At 42.6% G+C, this 26,853-nt stretch overlaps 1 protein-coding gene across 9 annotated transcripts in view; it reads left to right on the top strand.

Moving 5' to 3' along the window:
- Nucleotides 1–8,944: 8,944 nt before the first annotated feature.
- The window catches only part of scn8ab (sodium channel, voltage gated, type VIII, alpha subunit b), an 88,766-nt gene continuing 70,857 nt past the window's right edge, over nucleotides 8,945–26,853 (top strand). For 8 of the 9 annotated variants that reach the window (XM_085775563.1, XM_085775565.1, XM_085775567.1 and 5 more), the window contains exons 1-2: nucleotides 8,945–9,094; nucleotides 14,368–14,705. In XM_085775563.1, the coding sequence (XP_085631689.1) occupies nucleotides 14,424–14,705 (282 nt within the window). In that variant the 5' untranslated portion in view covers nucleotides 8,945–9,094; nucleotides 14,368–14,423. Of the gene's footprint in view, nucleotides 9,095–9,277; nucleotides 9,364–14,367; nucleotides 14,706–26,853 lie in introns of those variants that run through there. The other variant, XM_085775562.1, reaches the window with a different exon arrangement.

The raw sequence follows: 26,853 nt of genomic DNA on the forward strand, positions 1-26,853 counted from the left end.
AGTAGACCAGCCGGAGACTAATGAGAGAGAGAGACAGAGGATCCAAACAGACCTGTTGGCGGCAATATAAGCGGAGCCAGCGCGACGCTTCCGGTGCGACTTTTCAAAATAAAAGCTGACAACTATGAATGAGTGACAACCAAGGGGGCAGTTGTCGGTCTGAGAAGTGAAGCTCACTTCCGCGTTCAAAAAACTGCAATCCCCTCGGATTCCTCTGGGGGCTGGTGTCAGAAGGGAGCATTCCCCATAGACTAAACAATGCTTCTCCAAACGGAAAGAGTGGAAAAAAGAAAAAACTGTAAACTTAATAGACGAGCCTGATCTAAGTGACACTTTCTTTGTTGGAATGGTGAATTGTGAAAGTGAACAAATAAATAAGCCAGACAATGTAAATGATGTCACTACAGAAGATAAGTGGATAGCTCCTCTAATGATAAATGGGACTGTAGTCACCATGAGATTGGACACAGGTGCGAAAGCAAATCTCATAAGCATGTGTGATGTGAAGGCAATGAAAAATAAGCCACAAATAAAAAGAAAAGAATCTGGACTGAAAGACTACAATGGGCGGCCAATCAAATGTTTGGGCACATGCAGGTTGAATGTCACAGTTAAAGGAAAAGTGCACCACCTATTCTTCTTTGTTGTGAATGAGGGACGTGAATCACTTCTTGGTGACAGAGCCTGTGAAGAACTGGGGCTTGTGAAAAGAGTGCATCGCATCGTTCCAACCATAAACCCAACAAATGACTCTATGGACGCAATTGTTCAGAACTTTTCAGATGTTTTCAAGGGTTTTGGTGTTTTGCCCTTCACATATAAAATACAGTTGAAAGAAGGAGCCCAACCAGTTGTGCATGCAGCACGCAGAGTTCCTGCTCCACTGAAAGACTGCCTAAAGAAAGAGCTCGACAGAATGATCATGCTAGGAGTGATCAAAAAGGTTAATGAGCCTACAGACTGGGTCAACTCACTGGTCATCACAAAGAAGAAGAATGGTGAGTTGAGAATATGTATGGACCCTAAAGACCTAAATGAGAGCATAAAGCGTGAACATTATCAAATACCTACACGTGAAGAGATCCTCAGTGAAATGTCAGGTGCCAAATACTTCACAAAGCTTGACGCCTCACAAGGCTTCTGGCAGCTGAAACTGGATGAAAGCAGCACCAAGTACTGTACCTTTAATACGCCCTTCGGCAGATACTGCTTTCTCAGACTGCCTTTTGGAATCAAGTCAGCACCTGAAATATTTCACAGAGCGATGGAGCAGATCATCGAGGGCTTGGATGGAGTTCGAGTCTACATTGATGACATCATCATATGGGGGTCCACAGCCCAAGAGCACAACGAGAGGCTGAACAGAGTTATGGAACGCATACAAAAGTATGGACTGAAACTCAACAAGAGTAAATGTGAGTTTGGCGTTCAAGAGATCCTCTTCCTGGGAGACAAGCTGTCTGCACGTGGTGTCGAGCCAGATAAAGACAAAATACATGCAATACAGAACATGCCAAGGCCCACAGACAAGACAGGGGTGCTACGCATCATGGGGATGGTGAATTTCATAGGTAAATTCATTCCCAATCTGACAGCAAAGACATCATGCATACGAGAGCTTCTGCACAGGGACTGTGAGTTTAAATGGACAGTGAAACATGAGCATGAGTGGCAAAAACTCAAGGACACACTGAGCACAGCACCTGTGTTGGCATTTTATGACCACACGAAGAGGATAAAAGTGTCTACAGATGCTTCCAAAGATGGTATTGGTGCCGTTCTACTCCAAGCTGAGGGTGAGCACTGGAAACCGGTAGCCTATGCATCTCGGGCTATGACAAAAACTGAATGCCGATACGCTCAGATCGAAAAAGAATGTTTGGGACTGGCGTATGGTTTGGAGCGGTTTCATAGCTACGTGTACGGCCTGCCGTCTTTCACAGTCGAAACTGATCATCGACCGCTGGTCGCCATCATCAAAAAGAATCTGAATGAAATGTCTCCACGGATTCAGCGGTTAATGATGAAGATGCAAAGGTATGATTTTGAACTGATATATACTCCAGGTAAACACCTAGTCCTTGCTGATGCCCTATCCAGAGCAACTACAGGCGACAGTGTGAGTGCAACAGACGAAGACATACAGTGTCACGTGAACATGGTGTCGGCTACACTGCCTGTGTCGGACACAAAGTCAAGACAAATAGCGGAGGCTACAGCAAAGGATGCTGAGCTACAGCATGTCATGAAGAACATGGATGAGGGATGGCCAGCTGGTTCATGTCCACAATTTTACCATGTCAGAGGTGAGCTTAGTACTGTGGATGGTCTGCTGTTGAAAAAGGGCAGGATTGTTATTCCACGGGCTTTGAGAATGGACATGTTGCACAGGATACATGAAGGCCATCTCGGCATCGAAAAGTGCAAAAGGAGGGCGAGAGACACGGTTTTCTGGCCCGGACTGAACAAAGACATTGAAACACTTGTAAGTAAATGTGAAACATGCCAGAAACACAGGAACAAGCAGAGCAAAGAGCCTATGGTGGTAGCTGAGGTGCCAACAGCACCATGGCACAAAGTAGGAATGGACTTGTTTCATCTCAGAGGTAAAGACTATTTAGTGGTAATGGATTACTACTCAAACTTCCCTGAGATGGCGCTACTAACAAGCTCAACATCAACTTGTGTCATAACACATGCTAAATCTATCTTCGCCAGGCATGGCATCCCACACATCGTGGTGAGCGACAATGGCCCCTGCTTCAGCAGCAAAGAATGGCAGAAGTTTGCAGAGCAATATGATTTCAAGCATGTGACGTCAAGCCCACACTATGCACAGTCAAACGGGCAAGCTGAAAAAGGAGTTCACATTCTCAAGCAAATCCTAAAGAAAGCTGCTGATAGTGACTCGGATCCCTATCTGGCTTTATTGAGCTACAGAGCATCACCTCTTCAGTGCGGCCTATCACCAGCTGAACTGCTGATGAAGAGGAAGCTACGAACAACACTGCCAAGTCATCAAGATGACAAATTAAAGCAAAAGAATCACTCAAAGATTGAACGTAAGCTACGACAACAGAAAATGATGCAAAAGTCATTCTATGACAGAACAACCAAGCATCTCCCTCCACTGACTAACAACGAAACAGTCAGGATTGAGGATGCTGATGGATGGAGTGCAAAAGCAACTGTCCTGCAAGAAGTTGCTCCACGATCGTACACGGTGAAAACTGATGATGGACAAATCCTCAGACGCAATCGTCGCAGTCTGCTAAAGACTCCTCAAGGGACTGTTGGTGAGCTCAGTGTAACCTGTGGTGAATCTCAGGTAACTCCCACACCCGCTATGGACTGTAACACTGACTCTCACACACCTACTCCAAGCGAACCTGAGTTAAGAAGGTCCACAAGAGAAATCAGAAAGCCTGATAGACTGAACTTATAAACAAAGAAAATTCAATATGCATGTTAAAGATGTTGAACAAAATGTATATTGATTGATGTTGTGAATGTGTTCTAAATGGTCGAGTGTTGGCTTAGATATGAGTTATGCAATCTGATATAAACTGTTTATACTGCTTATGTGTTGCAGAGTTATGCTGAATGTGAAATGGTTGAAATAACTGACACAGCTAATGTGATAATTCATGTTAATGCATTTTACCTTAGAAAAGGGGGGATGTTATGATTGGATGTTATTACATGGTTGACCGCTAGGTGGCAGTACTGGTTAGTAGTCAGCTTACCGTACCATATAACACAGTAGAGCAAGACTGCATGGAGCCACATGTATGTTATTGAGAACGTGAGACATTAAACTAAGTTACTTGCTATCAACACGGCCTCATCCTTGGAACACGAACATGACAGCCAGGTGCCAGGGCCAGAACCAGGTGGATTTGGAGGAAATCGCTGCTTATAAAATTGCCACTTATTCTCGTAAAGTTATGACTTTTTTCTCTTAATGACTTTATTCTCATAAAACTATTACTTTATTCTCAAGTCTTTGAAAAACAGAATTCTCAATGTGGCCCTCATAGTATTTTCATGTGCTAGCAAAACAACTATGAAGCCGTGTGACCAAAGCACTTCCGGTCACCTAAGGGGGCGTGGTCGCCGAACGTGAAAGTGTTGAGTGTGGATGGATGCAAATTGTCGGTAGAGGTAAATTAAATATTTACGTAGCTGCAGTCATTACGAAAATTAGCGTTAGTTAGTTTGTAGCATGTTCGCCTAGAAACACTGTTGCAGCTTCAGCATCATTAAAGTCACTGGAAACAGTTGTACAAAGCTCCTGTTACCTACGGTTACCTAGCGTTACCTAGGAAATCTCTGCCAGATCTCGCGAGAGCGTGTTGTTGAGACAAGAGACAGGGCTGGAACAAAAGTTAATTTTCTCCTGATATGTCCGTTTAAAATTTGTCAATTATCGTCTCAAAATGTTCAAAGGAGATGTGGCTTTTGAAAAATGAGTCCAAAATTTACTTCAGTGACTATGAGGCGAAAGAAAATCGACCATAATCTGAGCTCACGTTCACTTCTTCCATTGGAAGGGGCGGGGCTAGTGGTGAAACCGAAACCCACGTGATACAGGAAACTGTATCTCTCTTGATTTTAAACCCTCTTTGGCATCTGTAACCATAGATTTATGTCTGTAACATTTAAACATCTAAGAAGAAGTTGTTTCACTGTTGAATGAACATGAAATGAGTAGAAGTAGCACAACTTTGAAGTCTCACCTTTGAATGCTAACAGCACAGGTGGAATACTGCTGCAGGCTTAGCTAGCTGGCTCAGTATATCAATTTCTCAACTTTTTTTTTTTTTAAATGTTTTAGTCACCCAGACTTCACCTACAGTCTCATGTGTTAACAAATATTAAACATACAGGAGCTTTGTACAGCTGTTTTTGATCAATACAGCTGTTTCCAGTGACTTTTAATGATGCTGAAGATAGAACAACATGTTCTATGAACATGCTACAAACCAGAGAGGAGCTCCACATTAAGGTGATTATCAACACTCGCTCTCACCTATTTTACTTTCTTCCTTTGTTTTAAAATTATACTTTGATAGAGGGTTTGTTTATGTATTACAATAATTGAGTAGGCTACATAGAAAAACATTCTCACTATCACTTACTTTAGATTTGCTAAAACACTGGGTTGTGTTGACACAAACCATTTAATTTTGAATTATCCTACATAGTAGAGGTTTTAGCTTTCCCCCTCAACACTGAAACTGCTTTATTGTTTGTTGGTTGTTGTTTTTTTGGTATTTGTGGCAAAAGGATTCATTAGCAAGCTGCTAAGGTGACATATTTAAGTTATAACAGGTGGCAGGTTAGCAAACATTCTTGACAAGCAGAGAGGGATTGACAAGAACTCTTTTAAAATCACACAGTATTTATGACCCCTTGACTAATATTTATTCTCCTTTTTAATTGTATTTTGTGCAGTGGTCCTGTGAGACAACACATGCAAAGACACAACCAAGCTACACATTCAGAAAACAACTTTATTTAACTGACAGCTTATATGCTGCACAAAACAGAAGAGAAGTGTTAAAAAAGTGACTGACTGTGGGATGTGCCTCGGTTAAAAACATCTTAACTTAAGAAGTTTCCATTAAATAAATGATAATTAAAAAAAGAAAAGAAGTTGTGCAGACACCTCCCTGTTAGTGTGGTTTGTAAATAAGGTGAGTTTGTTTGGTTTATTATAACATCAATATCACATGATTCAGATATTACTGCAAGTATGTTGTGTTAGCTTCGCATTAGCTTGTCACTTTTTTGTGTTTTTGCTGCACAGTTGTATATAATGCATATCTGAATTAGTTGCTTCTTTGTGTCTTTGCAAGTGTTTCTTTAAGTTGCAGTGCTTTGGAGTCCTCAGGGCCACCGTACAAAAGGGCTCGTTATCAGGCTGAGAGACCACCAACTTGACATATGTTAAGTTAGGCCTACAGCAAGTTGGCAAATAGTTTTAGCAAACAGAAAGAGCACTTCAAAATCATAGTTCTAACCCTTGGGTTAATATCCATTCTTCTTTTTCAGCTCTATTGTATTCTCCATTAACAACTCAGTGGGGGTCAAAGTCCACACCAGGTAGTTAATATTAACCACAACCTTTTTTTTTCTTTCTTTTTTAATCTGCCATATAGACTTGCATGTCATTTAATGTGTTTTATTACAATGAAAACACCTTCTGACCAAAGTAAACAATGACTTTCACAGACTTTATACAGTAGTTTGGTTGGTAGGTTAGCTGCTGCTGGTGTATTTATCCAATACAAGTAGCCACTTAAAGCAGAAGTAAGTGGTCCGGTCGTTTTCGCTAATGCTGCGTTCCAGGCAGGCTTTTGAAATCGTAAATTACAGCTTCAAGTCACAACTTACGACTTTGTAGCGTTTCAGGCAACCCACTCGTGTTTTTCTGACCTGTTTTACCGGTGAAAGTCACTATAACGGCCACTCGTAACTTCCGACCGGTGAACTCGTACCAGATCGAACTGGTACCACTTCACGGTCGGAAAAATACGAGTTTCCTTGAACGCACCATAACAGTCCTCGTCCCTACGTCGCCACATTCACGGCGTCCCTTGGCTGCACACACAGCCCTGCATGCCGTTCTCTCTCCTCATTGGATAAAAACTGTAGGATACGATAAATGTTTTCTCCTCGACTCAGAGCAGAGCAGAGTGACTGACAGACCCGTGTTTCAGACCAAACACTCTATATAAGTGATTGCTGTCGGAAGATATAACTATTTAAGACTTATATTAACACAAATATATCACTTACTTCTGCTTTAAAATAATTTGACAAAGCACTGAGGTAATTCACATTGTTATTTGGTAACAGAACTCGTAGCTTTTTCTAAACATTGGCCAGCCTCATATCTCATTTCAAGGTCCACTTCGTCTCTGTTTATGAGGATTTCACCTTTATCACATTTTCCTCATAAGCACATAAAGTTTCTCAATTGTCATGAAGTTCAGACAGTTTTTGCATACAGTAGTTGTTGTTTTGCACTGGTTGTACCGCTCATTACAGAGGATGGGAGAAGTTTATTTGAGATGCATTTGCCAAATTTAAATAGTTAATCCTTGAAATATGTCAGAGCCACTGTGCTACAATACAAAGATATTCAGCTCCCCTTGTATTAGTCTACAACCTAAGTCTGACTCCACATGTGGTGAGGTAAAAAGGATCTCATTGCTTCAGTGTTTTCCCGTGCATGCTTACGTTGTTAGACTGCTCGGAAATGCTGAACTGAAAAGCAGCTTAAGGATTCAAAATGCATGCCAAGAAACAGGACTTCCTGTGGACGTGAAGGTGCAGTTCTTCAAAACTCCACCAGATAGAGACATTGTTGGGTCATATTCTAAACACTTCCTGTTTCAAATCATCCAACCCCTGTATTTTGAAGGGTGAAGGCGACAGACTAGGGGCCATAATGTATTGAAGGGAATTTTATTCAGTGGCTGCATGTTTTGCTCTTATTATGTGCACAAACATATAAATATTGTCCCCCCACCTCCTCCTGCTGGTACAGACATCATAGCCCATATATGGTACAGCAAAAATAGACTAAAAAATTTGCATACAGTTACAAAACCAGCTTCTTGAATGACCCATATATACGTATCGGCTGTCTGTTTGACGACAGCATGGGGTTTGAATAAACCTCATGAAGGTTAACTGATCCAGAGTGACAAATATTACTTATATACTCCCTCAGCACCAACATATGCAGGTAGATTTTCCTTCTGAGAACTATTACAACCAGAAAAACACAAGTCTGTTAGGACCATGGTGGCTCTTTAACTTAGATCACAAATTAAAAAGAAATTCAAGCTGTTTATTGAACATCTTTGGGTTCATATAGCATCTATGAGCTACTGAATAACCAACTTTGTGCACTGTTGGGCCAAATGCCTATGCATTCTGCTTAATTATATTGTTTAATAATATAATATATGATGCAAATGTTTGTTTTTTGCAGGGCAGGCGAACAGCCATCACATATATCATGATGTGTTTACATTAGAAATACACTACTCAAACAAAAAAAGTTAGGGATATTCAACTTTCGGTGTGAAATTAATATAAAATGAAAAAAGTTAATTCTACAGTGATATTATATAATTTAAGTAGAAGTATGGAATTATAATTTTTTCATCTCCAACAATATTGAACCTAAGCTAACAACAGTGGCGAATATACCATTTTGTGGTTAATCACCTTGTAAGAGAACAGCATGTTATGCTATAAGGACTGAAACATTGAACAGTTGGACATGTGCATTCAAAAGGTTAGAGAATGTCCAATTAAGTTCACCTGTATAAGGTTATAGTGCATTTTAGGTGCATTTAGAAATTTCATCCCAAAGAGGAAGATATCCCTAACTTTTTGTGTGAGTAGTGTATGTTTCAGTGTTATATAGGGTTTAGTTTGTTTCTTTGAGTTTGCACACTGAAAAAATGAACACATACAGTGTAATACACTTTTCTGGCTCGTGTGGATGAATAATTAAATACATGATGTATGAATTCAGTTTAAGATGTTTCTACACACTGTTCGTGTTATTTAGTAGGCTGCATTTTCCTATAATATGTCAAGTCATCATGAAAGCGCACATGCTTAAAATCAAAGCCACTGGAGTGTAAGTCATTATAAGTTGTCAGAAATGTTTATTAGCCACAAACTTCCTGATGTAATGTTTTAAAAGATGATATAGATTTACACTCCTCCATCAGATCCAGATGTATAGCCTACATACATATATATTCCTCTTAACAATCCCAACCACAACATCAATAACTGTTCTTACATGATGAACAGTGAACAGGGTTTTTTTTTTTTTTTTTTCTGCTTACGATGCTGCGGTCTCTTGTCCGTTATTGAAACTAAAGGCATTTACCGACACTCCCTAACAATTTGCTGAGAGTCATCAATTATGCAGGGTAGCCGCACGCACTGGGAAGGAAGATAGCAGCAACAATATGGCGACAGCCGCAGTTACTCCCGACTCTTTCCTACATCTGCAGTTCACTGACAGCTGTCTGGATTTGTGTTAATGCGAGAAAAAGTAAGTAGACAATCTGTTTTCTGCCTTGTCTCCTATTTTTCCGTGCTGGGATGGATCTCGGTGCTACTACTTTGTCGACTGACTGCATCCCTGTGCCGCAGAGCGGTTCCCCTCTCTCTCTCTCGCTCTCTTTCGCTCTCGCTCTCTCTCAGCATCTTTTCCCATGCAGCGTCTGTGTGTGGATGGATGGAGGGCTCCGTGCCAGTTACATGGACACACATGTAAGCTAAGACATGCGGCCGGGGCTGCAGTTTTTGCAGGTAGTTCAGGTGAGATTTTTTTTGTGTGTGTGTGTGACTTGAGTTGCTGCGTCGCCGCGGTTTTTTTTTTTTTTTGGGAGACAGCAGCAGCAAGCAAGCAGCGGGTTATTTGGGGTGTTGGCCTGCCGCTGGATGGGAATAACAGACATCATATAGGACTGTAGCTGCTGGCCTACGCATACGGGATATCATCAAAGTGTGGCATCACGGGCAAAACTTCTCCGGTGGCGCGGCGGCTCCACGGCGGCTGTCATGTATGTGCGTGCGCGCGCGAGGAATAATGCGTCTTTGGCTGTAAAGAAACGGAGCAGTTTTTTTTCTCTCTCTCGCCACCATTATTCTATGACTATGATAGTTTTACCCCCTCCCCTCCTCTCCCCCTCCCTCTCCCCCTCCCCTCCTCTCCTCTCCCCATCCCACCTCTGTACCCCCCCCTCCCTCTCCTCTCCTCCCTCCCCTCTCCTCTCCTCTCCTCCCTCCCTCTCTCTCCATCTCTCTCTCTGTGGAGACTGTATTGCGTGAGGAGGAAGGTGCGTCTTTAGTTTTGGCAGTCCTCAAAGGGGCCGCGGCACCTTCTCCTTCTTTCTGCTCCTTGAACGCAGCATCAGTCCTCCTCCTCCTCCTCCTCCTCCTCTTCCCTACATTTATTTAAAAACCCAACAACCCCCCCATCACCCCCCCTTTATGTTGTTTCTGTGTGAAGCTGCATCAATATGGACTGTGTGGATCTGATCTATACGGGTGTGGTGGAGCCTTAAGGCCGCTCTCACTCTCTCTCTCTCTTGCTGTAATAACATATTTTAATTTTTTTAATTTTATTTTATTTTTTTTTTCTGGAGGGGGGGGGGGTTAAAGTGGGTTGTGCATGATGCGCTTCTTCTTGTGGGTTGCTTTTGAGTTGAGGCCATGCAGGGACGAGTTGTCAGGACGTGTCTTGTTTGTGTGTGTTGTGTGTTGTGTGTGTGTGTTGAGCAGCAGCTGACCTACTAGGAGTTAGTTAGTTAGAGCCTATAGCAGCAATAAACCACACTGCAGTATTTCAGGCTCCGGCCCTATAGGACAACAGCGCGCATCGGTATAAAACTACAAATCCCTCTCAGTCAGTGAGTGAACGGCTCTTACATGATGCAGCACTCAGCACTGTGGGGGGAGGTGGGTGGAAAGAAAGTTCATTGTATGTGTTGATGCTGAATGGCCTCGTGTCCTATATTTATATTTATAATATATATTTATTTATATATATATATGTGTGTGTGTGTGTGTATATATATGATCCATATACTGTCTCAGAGTTCACTGCTCTCGCCTTGTATTTGTCCAAAAATTATGATTTTCATGGGCTTATGTGAACATTTCTTAACTTTAAAGTGCACCTGCTCGGCTTGGTTCGGTTTGGCTCGGACCGTGTGTGTGTGTGTGTGTGTGTGTGTGTGTGTGTGTTGGGGGTTGCCTATGTGAGGTTATATGAGGCCTCTGTAAAGATCTGGCAGCCGGTGTTGTATAGGTCTTTCTCTCTGTGAGTGGAGCTGGACCGGGGCCTGCGGGGGCTCACCTCTCCTCCTCAGTGTGTGTGTGTGTGACTGTGTGTGTGACTCTGTGCGTGTGTGTGTGGACATCTTATATTCAGCGACAGGCAGCATCAGAGCATCATCATCACTGCAGGGGACGGAGGGTGTCTCAAGTTATTTCCCCGGCAGGCAGCAGGCAGAAGGCCCATGTGACTCCTTCCTCCTCTCTTCCAGCTCCGTGTCGTGTCCGACTCTGGTCCAGCTCCATCGGTCGATGAGTCCGCTTCTCATCAGGCTGGAGGATTTTTTTTTTTTTACATTTTATCTTGTATTACTATAGTCCAGGTGCTGGGACGGAGGCTTGGGGATGTCTTTTCTGTGCGCAGAGGACGCAGCGTTGGAGCAGACTGCTGCTGCTGCTGCTGCTGTTGAGGAGCAGACTCACAGCCTCAGCTTTTCTCTTCCACTCGGAGCGAGGCAGCTGAATATTTCCGGACTCTTTTGTGTCGGATTCTGAACTGAAACGAGAGCTGTGGGTTTTTTTTTCTCTTTTTTCTTTTTTGGTATATTTCTTGAGGAGGAGGGTTAGCCTGGATGTGCTAATAGAATAGAATAGAATAGAATAGAATAGAATAGAGACTCAGTCAGTCAGTGTATAATTGTTTGCATGATCTCAGCAGTTATTTCCCCAGTTAAATGTGCAAAGTCAGACAGTTTGGTTTTTTTTCATGCAGTGTTTCTCATATGACCCAGTAAGTTAGTGGACACACACAGAGAAGCAGCAGCAGCAGCAGCAGCAGCAGCAGCAGCAGCAGCATCTGCATCTTGCCTCCTGGTGGCCTCTCACCACATCATCATGTGTGAGGAGTTGATCCGTGGCTGCTGCCCGTGCTCTGCAGCCTCGCCGGTTTGAATCACCTTCACGGTAGATCAATTGATGTGGCGTTGGTGGAAGGAGACTTGGAGGTTGTGCCGAGGTTGGGTTACTTGAATCGGGACTCGCATCTCTCCCTTCCCTTCTCTCTCTTCTGGTTGGCTGCAGCAAGCGCTCTCTATCGAAGATACTGGCTTGTTGTCGGATCTTTCTGTCTCTCTTGCTCGCTCTCCTTCTCCTTCCCGACTTCTTTCTGATTCATTTCCAGGTCTGTACCCTTGAACATTGTTTTTTTTTTCCTTGAATGTTGCTCACACTGTAGCCCGAGGTGTGACTGGACTGTCAATATGTTGTTGTGTATCAAACAGTGTGTGGCCATCAGCCAGCTCAGGAGTGTCATTCATCTGCTGTTAGGAGCCTGGAGAGATGAAGCCTGATGATGATGATATTATAACTTTTACCGGTTTAACTATGAGTCACAGCCCCTGAGGTTGGATAACTTCCACCGAGCAGCTCTGGCAATTATCGTTTCTTCTTCCTCTTCTTCTTCTTCTTCTCCGCCTCGATAATAGTTTGGTTTTAGTTTGACTAAACGAACACGCTGTCGTCTGTAGAGTGAGTCAGGAGGAGGACGGAGGCCAAACAAACGGGATGAGCTCGTCAATAAGAATCACAAAGATGGATAACTGTGCACGATTATAGTCTTTGTTATTTTTAATTTCTATACTTGTCAACATTTGTATAATTGTCATGCAGCAGCACTGAAGCCCCACCCAGTCCACTCCAACACAAACCTCAGTCCCATTCATTTCCCTGCGTCATATTTAATTTATTATATGATCATTTATATAATAATGGATTTGATAAGTGGTCGGCAGCAGCAGCAGAAGAAGACTCCTAGACTCACTACAGTGTGTCTTCTGGATAAAACAACATCAGCTCATTAAGTTCTGATACAGTGAAACATGCAGCTGAGCCCCGTCTCCTCTGAAATCTACTTTTACATCCACAGCTACTTTCACTTGGCTTAAGATATTTTTTGGCTCCTTGTCACTTTTGCAGCAAAGCAGAAAAGATGCTTGTGTTAGCCCGTGTGCTGCTGGGAAGTGGGAACTGCTCTCCACACTTATTTTATACTTATTGTCAGTGAGAGACGTTTTGGACTCGACCTCCCGACCAAAACAAAGAGCTGAACGCTGCTTTTTTTGCAGATCTATCTGTTTCTCATTGAGCCCAGAGGTACTACCATCTCATTTACACCACAAAGTGACATTTTTATTCATTTAGTCAATTATTATTATTATTTATTTAGTCAATATCAATAATACGGAGTTTAAAGTGAAGCCAAAGCTCTGATTTGCATGGTTAGATGCAGAAAGAGACAGGAAATAAACAGAAAATACTGTTGTGTCAGATACAGTAGATACCTGTGGAGAGCCAATCAGACGAGGGCCAGTGCAGTTGGAGAGCCTGTCATTTGTGAGCAGGAAACGCCAGAAGAGACAACTTGACACTTTTTCTCTGTCGCTGCCGGGGTCAGGAAGGTGAGAGCAGAGGGGAATTCACTGCTGTCGGTCGGTCGGTCTGATGCGCTGGCTGCAGAAGTCTGGCCTGTGTGGATGGATCCAGGATCATTTAGGTTGATGGAGGGAGCAGAAATAGTGCCGACTGGCCCATGTTCAAAATGTTTGCACTTTTCCTGCTTTTATTTCTGCTTTTTTTGCATTTCCCCTGGCAGAACTAGTAAATTCAATCTGTGGATCTTTGAGCTGAAAGGCTGAAACTGAAGAGAGATGCAGCCCAGTGGACGGCCATTATATGTCAACTATTTTCATCATAACCCGTTTTGTTATCCAATGGTGTTATTAATAAGATGACGACGACTAGAAACATTTTGGCAAATTGGCCCATTGCCATAATCCCTACAGTCTTAGCAGTAGGTTCGTTACCTTTAATTGTCGGTGCAAGCTATTTTTAGAACGGTGGAGCAGAGCTGCGAGCTGCTCAGAGCTACGCTACGGAGGCTCATGGGATTTCTTGGTTTCCCTCATCAAACTCATCAAATACACAATCCAACAACTCTACAACGCTCTGGTGGACAAGTTGTGACCTGCACATTCACCACGCTATCAGATAATAACAGAACGCTACCAGACAGAGTTGTTTTAGAGGGAAATTCATGCCAACCCGCTGATGCACGTTCCCGTCAGGGACAGTTTTTCATCAAGCAGTCTCTGCATTTCCCTCTAAAACAACTCTGTCTGGTAACGTTCTGTTATTATCTCATAGCGTGGTGAATGTGCAGGTCACAACTTGTCCACCAGAGCGTTGTGGAGTTGTTGGATTGTGTATTTGATGAGTTTGATGAGGGAAACCAAGAAATCCCATTAGCCTCCATAGCGTAGCTCTGAGCAGCTCACGGCTCTGCTCCACCGTTCTAAAAATAGCTTGCACCGACAATTAAAGGTAACGAACCTACTGCTATGACTATAGGGATTATGGCAATGGGCCAATTTGCCAAAATGTTGAACTATCCCTTTAAAGAGTGATTTTTTTTGTTGTTGCTCACACTCTGTGCCCCCCCCCCTCCCTCTCTCTCTCTCTCTCTCTCTCTCTCTCTCTCTCTCTCAGAGCTGCATGTCTGGGATGGAAAACAAATAAAGAGGAAATAGCTGCAGGATGAAAACATGGCCGCACCCCTTCTTGCACCCCCAGGACCTGACAGCTTCAAGAAGTTCACCCCAGAGTCGCTCGTTAACATCGAGAAGCGCATCCAAGAAGAGAAGAACAAGAAGCCGCCCAAGCCCCGATCGGACAGTAGTCACCGCGACACATCTGACGACAATGAACCCAAGCCCAACAGTGACCTGGAGGCTGGGAAGAGCCTGCCCTTCATCTACGGCGATATTCCTGACGGACTGCGGGCCACGCCGCTGGAGGATTTGGACCCATACTATTTGAACAAGAAAGTGAGTTTAAATGCACCACATGCAGTTTCCTTCACACTTTGCGTTTGGTTTATAGGGAGAAGTTTGGAATTCGTTGCAATCTTCATGTTGATATTGTCTCACATCATGATACACACACACACACAGGTGATATAGAGTGTTGAAGCGGAAGCAGGAAGTAACGTCGCCATCACTGCAAAAACTCAAAATCTTACCAAGAATATTTGTCTTATTTCTAGTCAAAATGTCATTTGTAGTCAAAACAGTCAAAATATTCTTGGAGAGAGCAGTGATGGGACCTCAATTCGGGAAAAGTCTCCATGTAAGTGAACAGGAGTCAAAATTTTATTTTGTGATCAGATTGAATTGTGTCATGAGGAAAATATCTGACCTCTACCTATTTAAAACATTGCGGTACATGCCAAGAAATCAGCAGTTTATCGTAAAACTAAGTGACGTCACCACATGGCGCCCTTCCCCGTGTCAGTTGGTGGCGTATTTTTTGTGGGACACCAGATCCATAGAGCGTCTTCACACAAAATACATTCTTCCGTTGTCGTTTTATGATAAACTGCTGATGTTTTGTCATGAAACGTGATGTTTTAAGTAGGTTAAGGACATATTTTTTTCTCATGACACAATTCGATTGGATCACGAAATAAAATTTTGAGTCCTGTTCACTTACATGGAGACTTTTTCCGAATTGAGGTCCCATGATGACGTTACTTCCTGCTTCCGCTTAGGCTTTCTAAAGAGGAGATTCAGGAGGCAAAATGGAAGTTAATGTGTCGTATTGTATAGCTAAGACGACCTTGAAGCATTTCACTGCCTTTTTAAAAAAAAATATCTAGACCTCAGAGGCTTCACACAGGTGCAGCTGCAGCTCGTTCGAGGCCTGTGAGTGAGTTTCCTTTGTTTTCACGACGCTTCGCTCATGAAAATCGAAGCACAGCTGAGGCAGAGTCACAGAGTTGTTGTTCTGCTTCCTGCAACACTGCAGGCTGCAGGAGGAACACTGTTGTTGTTGTTGTTGTTGTGGTTGTTGGGCAGGGGTCGGCCTCCTGTATGTGTGTTTTTTTTTGTTTTTTTGATCAATCATCAGTGTTAATGTTGTGGTTGAAATGATGCAACAGCTGGAGGATGGTGACGGATTCGCCTTTAGCTTCAGGAGCTACTCAGTGTTTCTGCTGATTGAATTATTATTACTTTCCAATTGAAATGATAGTTGGAGAGAATTTTTATTTATTTATTTATTTATATATCAAGTTGTCTGTGTGGATTCATTTGGTGACACATTTTAGCAATGTGAGAGAGTGAAAATGTTATTTTTCTATAGTTTTCTGACGGATCAGTGTCGGCGTTGAAGGTCGAGTCAGTGTCAAGGATCAAGGAAATCTGTATTATCCCTGAGGGGCGATGAAAAAATACAACAGTAATAATAGTAAATATACTATATAATAATACTATATAATACATAGACAACATCAAGAAAACCTATGTAATTCACCTCATCTCTGCAGCTAATAAGAAAAACATCTGGATTCATATGCTGCAGATTCATTAGATGAGGTTTCCAGGCATCAGGAGCTCTGGCCTCCTCCTCCTCCTCCTCCTCCTCTTCCTCACTCCTGTAGCTCTGCAGGCAGCGAGGCGAGGATCAGAAGATGGCAGGAGAGGACAGAAACAGGAAGTGGAGGTAGCGCGGCGGCGGCGGCTGCAGGGCCTCCACTCCACTTGTTTGTGCAGCGGTGACGGTGTGTAAGAGAATCTGTCTGTGGCGTTCAGGAGCAAGAAGCTCGGTCAGCAGGACGGCCGTCTCAGCAGCAGCAGCAGGATCAAGTGTGTGTGTGTGTGTGTGTGTGTGTGTGTGTGTGTGTGTGTGTATGTGTGTGTTCTGTGATCTATTGATCCACAGTTCAGTGTTGGTCACAGGGAGCGTTGCATTCTGCTCTTATCATCTCTTAGTGCCCCATGTCAACCTCTTCCTCTTTTTCATCTTCTGTGGTTCGCTCTTTAGTGACCGAAGGAAACTTGTTCATTATTATTATTATTATTATTATTATTATTATTATTATTATAATCATTATTATTATTATATCATTGTCACTTACGTTGCAATATTTTTACACCATAGTCACTTTACCTATCAATACTTTTGTATCAGGCCACCTTATATCCTTATATCCTCAGTACTTGTTTTGCACATTGCCTGGTTGAAGGTTGATTTGTTTTATTGTTTATTGTGTCTATATTGTCTGTATGTTGAGTTGTTTTATTATTTGTTTTATTTGTTAGGATCCCCATTAGCTGCGCTCTAGAACGCTGTTAGTCTTCCTGGGGTCCACAGTTGTGTTTTTTTTTTCCTCTCTACTTTCTTTCTTAACTTGGCTGATGTAACAACTAAATTTCCCCATTGTGGGATGAATAAAGTACATCTAATCTAATACCTGCAGCAGGAGACATCTTGACTCTGCTGTGATGACTGTGTGTGTGTGTCAGCTCCACACAGAAATATACAAAAATAATTCATACATATAAACATTCAGGTAGAAATAAAAAATCTTAAAGCCAGAAATGAATACACCAAACATAAAAACAAACAAAACAAAAACAGTTTACTTAAGAGAATAATACAAAAACAGTTTTTCCATTACAGTTTTAAATGTGTGTGCATTGGCTTCTTGTAAATGATACCAAACAACAAAGCAGGATGATTTTATTGGTGCACAGCTGATAGTTGAGTTAGACCGGTGATGTCAGAGAACAAAAACAACAACAAAAACTAAAAACAGGAAGTCTTTTGTAAATGAAAAGTGGAATTTGAGCAAAAACAGAACCACGACTCAGACTCTGAATGAAGCTCAGACAGACACAGAAAACAACCAACACTGAAGTCAAATATGTTACACTTTATACAGTATGATGCAACAAACCGTGGTCTTCTCCTCCTTTTCTCTTTTCTTTTCTCTGGAGTTTGCTTTTGCTAGAATAAATGAACTGCTCAGTTCATATTTAGTTTTATTAACTGAAACAGACAAACTTCATGATGATACTTTACTTCCTTACTTTGTATGACAAAATATGACTGATGAGAATGTGTAACATCATTTTATTGTCAATTTTGTGAAACATGACAACAGCAACATTAACGATGAAACAAGAGACGGTTCATCTACAAGGTCGATATCAGTTATGGATGATTACTGGTCGTAGTTTGTTCACCAATGGATTAATGATTAGTGCATTATGTGGTACAAAAGTGAAGAAAAAAACAGTATTTGCTTATGGAATAATTGTGTGATGATTGACAATCAGCTTTAATGTTAAATCCATTAGAAATATGAATTGGCATGTCACAGTTTATTAGATATGATGTCACAGTTACATACAGACCACATCTCTCATCACAACCACTGTCCTATATTTTTTTGATATTTCTGCACTCCACCTTTTTCAAGGTGATTTCAAAATGGCAGCCATGGTTACAGGACAGTCAGACACCCAGGTAGACGACTTCTCCAGACTTATCTAACTATTAGGACGCTGTTTATTCTCCTACATCACATCTATCACACACAGTTTGTTTCTGTTTCCTCAAAATTCACCAACTTGATCACAGACGTTCACGTCTTTCGTCAGGCCAACGAACGCCACCTCGTCTTCTCACCTGTCACTCATCCCCTTAATCCACTAATGTCTTTGTCCTTTAACACACCTGAGGAAGTCCCTTCATGCTTAGAGAGTCCACTCCTCCTCCTCCTCCTCCTCCTCCTCCTCCTCCTCCTGCTGTTTGTGTCCTCACCTCGTCTCCTCTACTCGACCGACAGTCATCCTATCGCTCACCATTCCCCTCTATGTCAATGAGTGGCTCTAAGTGTGTGTGTGTGTGTGTGTGTGTGTGTGTGTGTGTGTGTGTTACCGTCAGCTGCAGGAAACCTGATCACAGCACTCATGCATCAAAGGGAGGAAGAGGGGGCAGCAGGAGGAGAAATGCAGCGTTGCAGTTCTGCTTTTCCCCTGTGACGGGGGAGAGGACTGCCTCGCTGCTCAAACGTCTGATGTGATTAAGCAACGTTAAAGCTGCTGTAGTCCAACTGCACGAGAGGGACGGATGGACAGACGGACTGGTGGATGGATGGACGGAGGGACGAAGGACAAACCAGTGTTGTAGCAGCTCTGCTCACGTGCACGCTGTGTCTGTGTTTGGCTGATTCTTTTTGTTTTTTATCCTTTAGATGATTCAGATGGAAAGTTTAAAACCAGCGTTCAGTGTTTTGTTGCTGCAGAAGCTTCTTCCTCCTCCTCCTCCTCCTCCTCCTCGGTCTAACTCTGGCCCAGTGGGGACCGTCTTATACCAGAGCTCTGTGTGTGTGTGTGTGTGTGTGTGTGTGTGCAGTGGACCAGACATTTCTTTTCTGAGGCTTCTGCAGGGCAGCAACTCGGAGCGAGTGCACAAGGCGAGCAGCAGCTGCAGCAGTCGAGTCTGAATCCCAGCATGTAGCACTGACTGCACACACATCACATTATATATCTCTATACCACTATCTCTCTCTCTCTGTGTCTCTGTCCATTACTCTGCTTTTCTTTCCTTCCTTCCTCCTCCCCCTCCTCCTCCTCCTCCTCCTCCTCTCTGGCGTTCTCTCCTCCTTTCCTTTTTTTCAGGGTGTAGTAAATTAGAGCGAGGGCCAGGCTTTAGTGCTCTGTCTGAGTCCTCAGTCTCTGATGACACAGCATCCTCCTGTACTGGGGCTGAGTGAGGGGGGAGGGGAGGGGGGCTGAGTGTGCTTTCATTGCTGCTAACCACTTTGGTATAAAGAAGAAGGAGAAGGAGAAGAAGGAGAAGAAGAAGAATGTGGGTTTTGCAGCACAAACACACTGTACAGGTGAAATGTGATGACGCATCCGTCGTCCAGGATCGTTTACAGTGAGAAAATGAGTTTACAGCCATTTATGGTTCAAAGTTCTCGCTGCAGAGAGTTTAAAGAAGAAATAAATAACAACAACACCAGTCAGTCCTCAGGCTCTAAAGCTGAAATACACGTTGAATTAAAACAAAACAGACAAACAAAAGCTCCCACTGACACACGTTGTGTCTTTAAAGCGGCAAATTAAAACGTCATGCTTTTATTGTGAAAATCATCTTGTGATGTATGTTTGATGCCCTCTCTGAACCTAAAATGCACTCTTAATGTTTCTGAAGGTCATTGAAGGTTCAAAGTGAACAACTGATAAAAAAAAAATATTATTACTAGGCTAGGCTATAACTGATTGATCACCAGCTCCTGATTTAAAACACAGACGAAGCAGCAGCAGCAGCGACGTTGGTTCTTCTTCTGTCTCTTTATCAATGATCAAAACTGTGTCGATGTTTCCACTTTGTTTTAAAAGATGAATCAGTGACCAGTTCTTTAAACTATTGATCACTGTAATCTTCTAACAGGTCCACAACACAACAGACTCAGAGTCAGTTCAGTCCAGAGACGACACACAGAGACAGACAGAGAGTTGGACTCTTATTGTTTCTCTGCTCAGATCTCACTCATCATCTCTTTCTCAGTTTCTGTCTGTGTTGCTGCATGCCTACCACCCTCCTCCTCCTCCTCCTCCTCCTCCTCCTCCTCCCTCTGTCTACCCATCCATCTCAGGTTTGGCTCTCTCCCCTCTGCAGCTCTCTGGCTTTCTGTTCTGCATCACTCCCCCTCCACCCCCTCATCCCTCTCTCTCTCCCTCTTTCTGTTCGTCTCTCTGCTGCTGCTGTCCCAAACCTTCCTGCTGCTGCTGCTGCTGCTGCTGCTGCTGCTGCTGCAAGCCCCTCTCCACATCCCTGCTCCACTGTTCCTCCTGTTCCTTCCACACACACACACACACACACACACACACACACACACACACACACACACAGACACACACACACAGACACACACACACACACACACACACACACACACACACACACACCCTCCTTGCACCTGCATTCTGCCTCCAGATTCTTGCATATGTGCCTTTTTTTCTTTAAAGCTCTGTGGAGAATTAGGAACATTTCTCCAGCTTTGCAGCAAACAGGCCAATCACAGTGCAGCGTTACTCTGCTGAGTGTGTGTGTGTGTGTGTGTGTGTGTGTGTGTGTGTGTGTGTATGCATGAGTGTACACACTAGTGTGCGTGTGTGTGTGTGTGTATATATATATATTTAGCTGTGAGTAGGTAGATCAGTGTGTGTTATATACCTTCATACACTTTGTTTAACTCATGTTGAAAAGATTCAGAGTATCTGATTCACTCTGTGTGTGTGTGTGTGTGTGTGTGTGTGTGTGTGTGTGTGTGTGTGTGGGGCAACCTACTTTACACCGTTTGCCTGGGAAATTAATTAAAGCGGAGGAAATGAGTGATTAATAAATCAATTAATCATTGTTAAGACAGATAGAAACGTTAGTGTGATGATGTCACCATCTCTGATCTGCAGCTTCACAGAGAAGCTGCTGGTTATGTTGATGAAGGTCAGAGATCAGAGGTCGTCCTCCGGCCTGAAGCTGCTGCTTCTTTTTCTTCTGCTTCTGCTTCTTCTACTTCTTCTGCTTCTTCTGCTACTCCTTTTTCTTCTTTGTCTGCTTCTCCTTCATCTTCTCCTCCTCCTTCTTCTTCTTATCCTTCCTCCTCTCCTCCATCTCCTCCTCTTCTTCCTCCTCCTTCCTCTTCTACTTCTTCTCCCTCTTCCTATTCCTTCTTATTTACTGTGACCTGTGTGTCTCCTCTCTGTAATTCCTTAAGTTTCTGATTTAAAATGTCACATGACATTTTTCTTTTGTACTGAGAGAAATCCTGCATTTTGTATTTTATGAGCATAAATCATTGATTGGTATCGATCAGCGTGGCATACGATCAATTAAGGGAATTGCCTGACGGACATTTGCACCCAAACCCCCCCTCCTCCTCCCCACCTCTTGGTTTTTGCCAAGTTTGCGTCAACAAATTTTCTTCTTTCCAAATGGACACAGTTCATTGACTGAGCGAAGCCTCTTTAGCAGGATGTTGGACTGTTACCCTGACGACCACCGGTGACTCTCACACACTCAGGAAGGACAAAGACCATGACGAGATGGTCTGTGTGTGTGTGTGTGTGTGTGTGTCTGTGTGTGTGTGTGTCTGTGTGTGTGTGTGCACTCTGATGTGGCCATGTGCTTTACATTGATTAACATAATGGAGGATAGTTATGCACGCTGGGCATCTGTAACCTGCTAATGATATATTTCTCATTTTACAGTCTCTCCTTCCTGTTTGAGCTCAGTCAGCAAAACTCCTCTGTCGACCTCTGAGAGGACTCGACTGCAGCTCCTCTGTGTGTGTGTGTGTGTGTGTGTGTGTCTGTGTGTGTGTGTGTCTGTGTGTCTGTGTGTGTCGTTGCTGTTGTCCCGTCTGTATAATGTTGGTTTAATGTAGATTAACAGGGAAAAAAAACACAGAGAGGACGTTGAAGGTAGATTCTCTGAAATGCAAAAAGGAGCAGGAGATGTGAAGAGAGAGTTTGAGTCAGAGAGAAAGAGAAAGAGAGGAGTCCTGATGGGACCGATACGTTCTGTCCCTCCTCCACGCCGTTGGACGCTATTTTTACCTTCATCAGATTTCAGGACACCACTCGTCGTCTCTGGACGCCTCTGGTCGCCTCCACCTTCCTCTCCAGTGTGAACCACAAACTGCTGCTGTGTGTGGTTTTTTTTTGTTTTTTTTCAGTCTTATGCATATTCAACACCAATTACCTTTATGATAAACACGCTCCCCACACCAGCAGGTTATCAACTGTGAGTGCAGCAACTGTTATAATGATAATAATAATGATAGTAGTGATAATAATAATTAGTGTGAATGCAAAAGGCATTCACACTATTGTTATTCGGTTCGGCCATTTTCTTTATTAGTGTGACTGCTGAAGCAGTCACACTATTGTTCTTCTGTTTGGCCATTTTCTTCCGCCTTTTTACGGTCTTCTTCTAGTCCTTCATACTTTGTGCTATTTCAACAATTCATATATCAAAACGTGCAGCTTTTTTTTGAACTTTATCGGCATTACTTTTCTCTTTTTAACTATTTATACTTTTTCAAATATTTAACTTTTTCACAAAAAATCTCACATTCATCAAAGTCTCAACCTCTCTTCACCACAACTTCACTGTAGTGTAGGGGTTAGGGTGGCCGTTTGCCAACCCTAAGGTCACTGGTTCGAATCCAAGGGAAGAACTCTTGTTATGTTATGTTGAATTCTGCTCTCCTCCACCGCCTTCAATTGGTTACAGGTGTTTGTTATCTCCTTGATTACTCATACCAGTTTGCAGCACATCATCACATTACAATGAATGACAACAGTCTTGAAAGCAGTGTGCTCTCTGTAGCTGAGTGGCAGAGTAAAGGCTTAATGATCATAAGGTCATGGGTTCGATTCCTACCTCAGTCATTTCACATCATTGCTTGACTTTTGATTCCGATTATTCAGCTGTCATTGGACAGTCTTTGATTCCTGATAGTATAAAGCTCATTGTAACTCAGGTTCTCTGCACATTTACAAGCCTAATGAACTTGAGTTCAGTGAGCTGGAGCCCAGCCCGAACTCACAAGACGGGCAGGCTTGCAGGCCTAGATGTGGTGTTGCACAGATGTGACAGTGACAGTTTCCTCATCATTAATCCTCATTATTATAGTAAATGAGGTTGCTCTTCAATATATTTCCAAATTTAAATAAAGGTTATAATAATAATTAAACCTGGGCTATCATCCTATCCTTCCTCGTTCATGTTGTGAGGACAGGACAAAGTCTCTTGGACATGAGAGGTGGGCAGTGCTTCTCTTGCACTCCTTCACTTCACCCACTCTTGATTGGCATATATATGAATGTTAAATGAAATAAAAACTAGTTTGGAAATAATACATTACCGTACATGCAAAAATGCGAAAATTTAAATAATATAGGTTAATTATAAAGTATTTTCTATTCTATAGTGACTACAGCTGGCCAAAATTGGCCCCCAGCTTATCATGCCACACCTGTCATGTCTTAGATGTTATGAGTATTTCATGATACAATGTAGCTAATAGTCTATATTGTTGTGTCCTAGGGGTGTCCTCAACTCAGAATTGTGTTTATGCTGAATAGAAACTTCAAGTATTCATTGTGTGACCATGATATGATTACTTGTTTTGCAAAACATCAACAAGACATTATAACATCTGAACTGTTTATGATAGAGACGAGCTGTAAACATCATCTGTATTGTGAGATTATCTACTTTCCCAGGCTCCTTGAGTGGTGCCTCTATGACAAGGGACCGGGTGCGTGTAATCATGTGGTGCAGGAACAGATGCAGAAATTTTTCTGGTCTTCCATTTTTTTTAACAGATTGGCTATTTTACAATATACAGTCTGTCACAAAAGTTCTTCATATGGCTCAGAGTTGAAAGGCTTGGCAGCTCGGTGTAGCTGTCAAGGTATAATAGGTATAGCTCACCTGGTAGAGCAGCTTGCACTGTGAGCAAGGACTGTGCTCCAGTCTGGGATCAAATCCCAGTTGGAGAGTTTTACACTAAATGCGCTGAATCTATAATTATACAATGTCAGCTGTCAGCAACCGGGGGGGGGGTGGGGTGCGAGGAGGTGGCTGGGCGGGTGCAAAAACAGTGCAGTCTCCGCCCACCCCCCAGAGGTGAATTGCTAATGTGCATGGCTAATGACCTGGTTTTAAAATGGCCGAAAAGGGTCGGGGTAGTGAGACTTTAAGCATCATTGAAAAATCTCACATTCATCAAAGTCTCAACCTCTATTTCATTGGAAGTGTTGGAATGGCCTAGTGGATAAAGTTCCTGCCAACCAATCACAAGGTCACAGGTTCAAATCACACCTGAGCAGTCTTGTTAGTGTCAGCCACTTTGACCTTTAACCCATACCACTTGGTTCTGGTCACAAGATCAAACTTGATTAATGCATTTGCGCCCCACCTATTCTCTTTTACCTCTTTCAATCTTGGTTTATGTGTTAACATGTTTCTTGTTTATACCACTGCACTAAGATTGATTTGCACTGGAACTACAGCTTTGGGCTAGTTAACTTCAGAGTGAGACAGAGTGCAGTTCATCAACAGACAACAGTCTCTGCAACTGTGTGTACACTGGCCTAGAGGCAGAGTGACAGTCTGCTGATCATGAGGTTGTGGGTTCGATACCTACCTTGGGCAACCATTTGTATGGTGATCACTGCTTGCACTATTTGCTAATTCTGCAACAGCGTTCAGCTGCTTTCAGCAGTCACACGCATTTCCATCAGGAAATGATACTTTATCTAGTTAGTGTGACTGCTGAAGCAGTCACACTATTGTTCTTCTGTTTGGCCATTTTCTTCCGCCTTTTTACGGTCTTCTTCTAGTCCTTCATACTTTGTGCTATTTTCAACAATTCATATATCAAAACGTGCCGCTTTTTTTGAACTTTATCGGCATTACTTTTCTCTTTTTTAACTATTTATACTTTTTCAAATATTTAATTTTTCACAAAAAATCTCACATTCATCAAAGTCTCAACCTCTCTTCACCACAACTTCAACTGTAGTGTTGGGGTTAGGGTGGCCGTTTGCCAACCATAAGGTCACTGGTTCGAATCCAAGGGAAGAACTCTTTGTTATGTTATGTTGAATTCTGCTCTCCTCCACCGCCTTCAATTGGTTACAGGTGTTTGTTATCTCCTTGATTACTCATACCAGTTTGCAGCACATCATCACATTACAATGAATGACAACAGTCTTGAAAGCAGTGTGCTCTCTGTAGCTGAGTGGCAGAGTAAAGGCTTAATGATCATAAGGTCATGGGTTCGATTCCTACCTCAGTCATTTCACATCATTGCTTGACTTTTGATTTCCGATTATTCAGCTGTCATTGGACAGTCTTTGATTCCTGATAGTATAAAGCTCATTGTAACTCAGGTTCTCTGCACAATTTACAAGCCTAATGTAACTTGAGTTCAGTGAGCTTGGAGCCCAGCCCGAACTCACAAGACGGGCAGGCTTGCAGGCCTAGATGTGGTGTTGCACAGATGTGACAGTGACAGTTTCCTCATCATTAATCCTCATTATTATAGTAAATGAGGTTGCTCTTCAATATATTTCCAAATTTAAATAAAGGTTATAATATAATTAAAACCTGGGCTATCATCCTATCCTTCCTCGTTCATGTTGTGAGGACAGGACAAAGTCTCTTGGACATGAGAGGTGGGCAGGTGCTTCTCTTGCACTCCTTCACTCACCCACTCTTGATTGGCATATAAATGAATGTTAAATGTGAAAATAAAAACTAGTTTGGAAATAATACATACCGTACATGCAAAAATGCGAAATTTAATAATATAGGTTATTATAAAGTATTTTCTATTCTATAGTGACTACAGCTGGCCAAAATTGGCCCCCAGCTTATCATGCCACACCTGTCATGTCTTAGATGTTATGAGTATTTCATGATTACAATGTAGCCTAATAGTCTATATTGTTGTGTTAGGGGTGTCCTCAACTCAGAATTTGTGTTTATGCTGAATAGAAACTTCAAGTATTCATTGTGTGACCATGATATGATTACTTGTTTTGCAAAACATCAACAAGACATTTATAACATCTGAACTGTTTATGATAGAGACGAGCTGTAAACATCATCTGAATTGTGAGTTTATCTACTTTCCCAGGCTCCTTGAGTGGTGCCTCTATGACAAGGGACCGGGTGCGTGTAATCATGTGGTGCAGGAACAGATGCAGAAATTTTTCTGGTCTTCCATTTTTTTTAACAGATTGGCTATTTTACAATATACAGTCTGTCACAAAAGTTCTTCATATGGCTCAGAGTTGAAAGGCTTGGCAGCTCGGTGTAGCTGTCAAAGGTATAATAGGTATAGCTCACCTGGTAGAGCAGCTTGCACTGTGAGCAAGGACTGTGCTCCAGTCTGGGGATCAAATCCCAGTGGAGAGTTTTACACTAAATGCGCTGAATCTATAATTATACATGTCCAGCTGTCAGCAACGGGGGGTGGGGTGCGAGGAGGTGGCTGGGCGGGTGCAAAACAGTGCAGTCTCCGCCCACCCCCCAGAGGTGAATTGCTAATGTGCATGGCTAATGACCTGGTTTTTAAAATGGCCGAAAAGGGTCGGGGTA

The sequence above is a fragment of the Trachurus japonicus genome, chromosome 5, assembly GCF_045865225.1.
Source record: "Trachurus japonicus isolate A0001 chromosome 5, Traja_1.0".
NCBI lineage: Eukaryota > Metazoa > Chordata > Actinopteri > Carangiformes > Carangidae > Trachurus > Trachurus japonicus.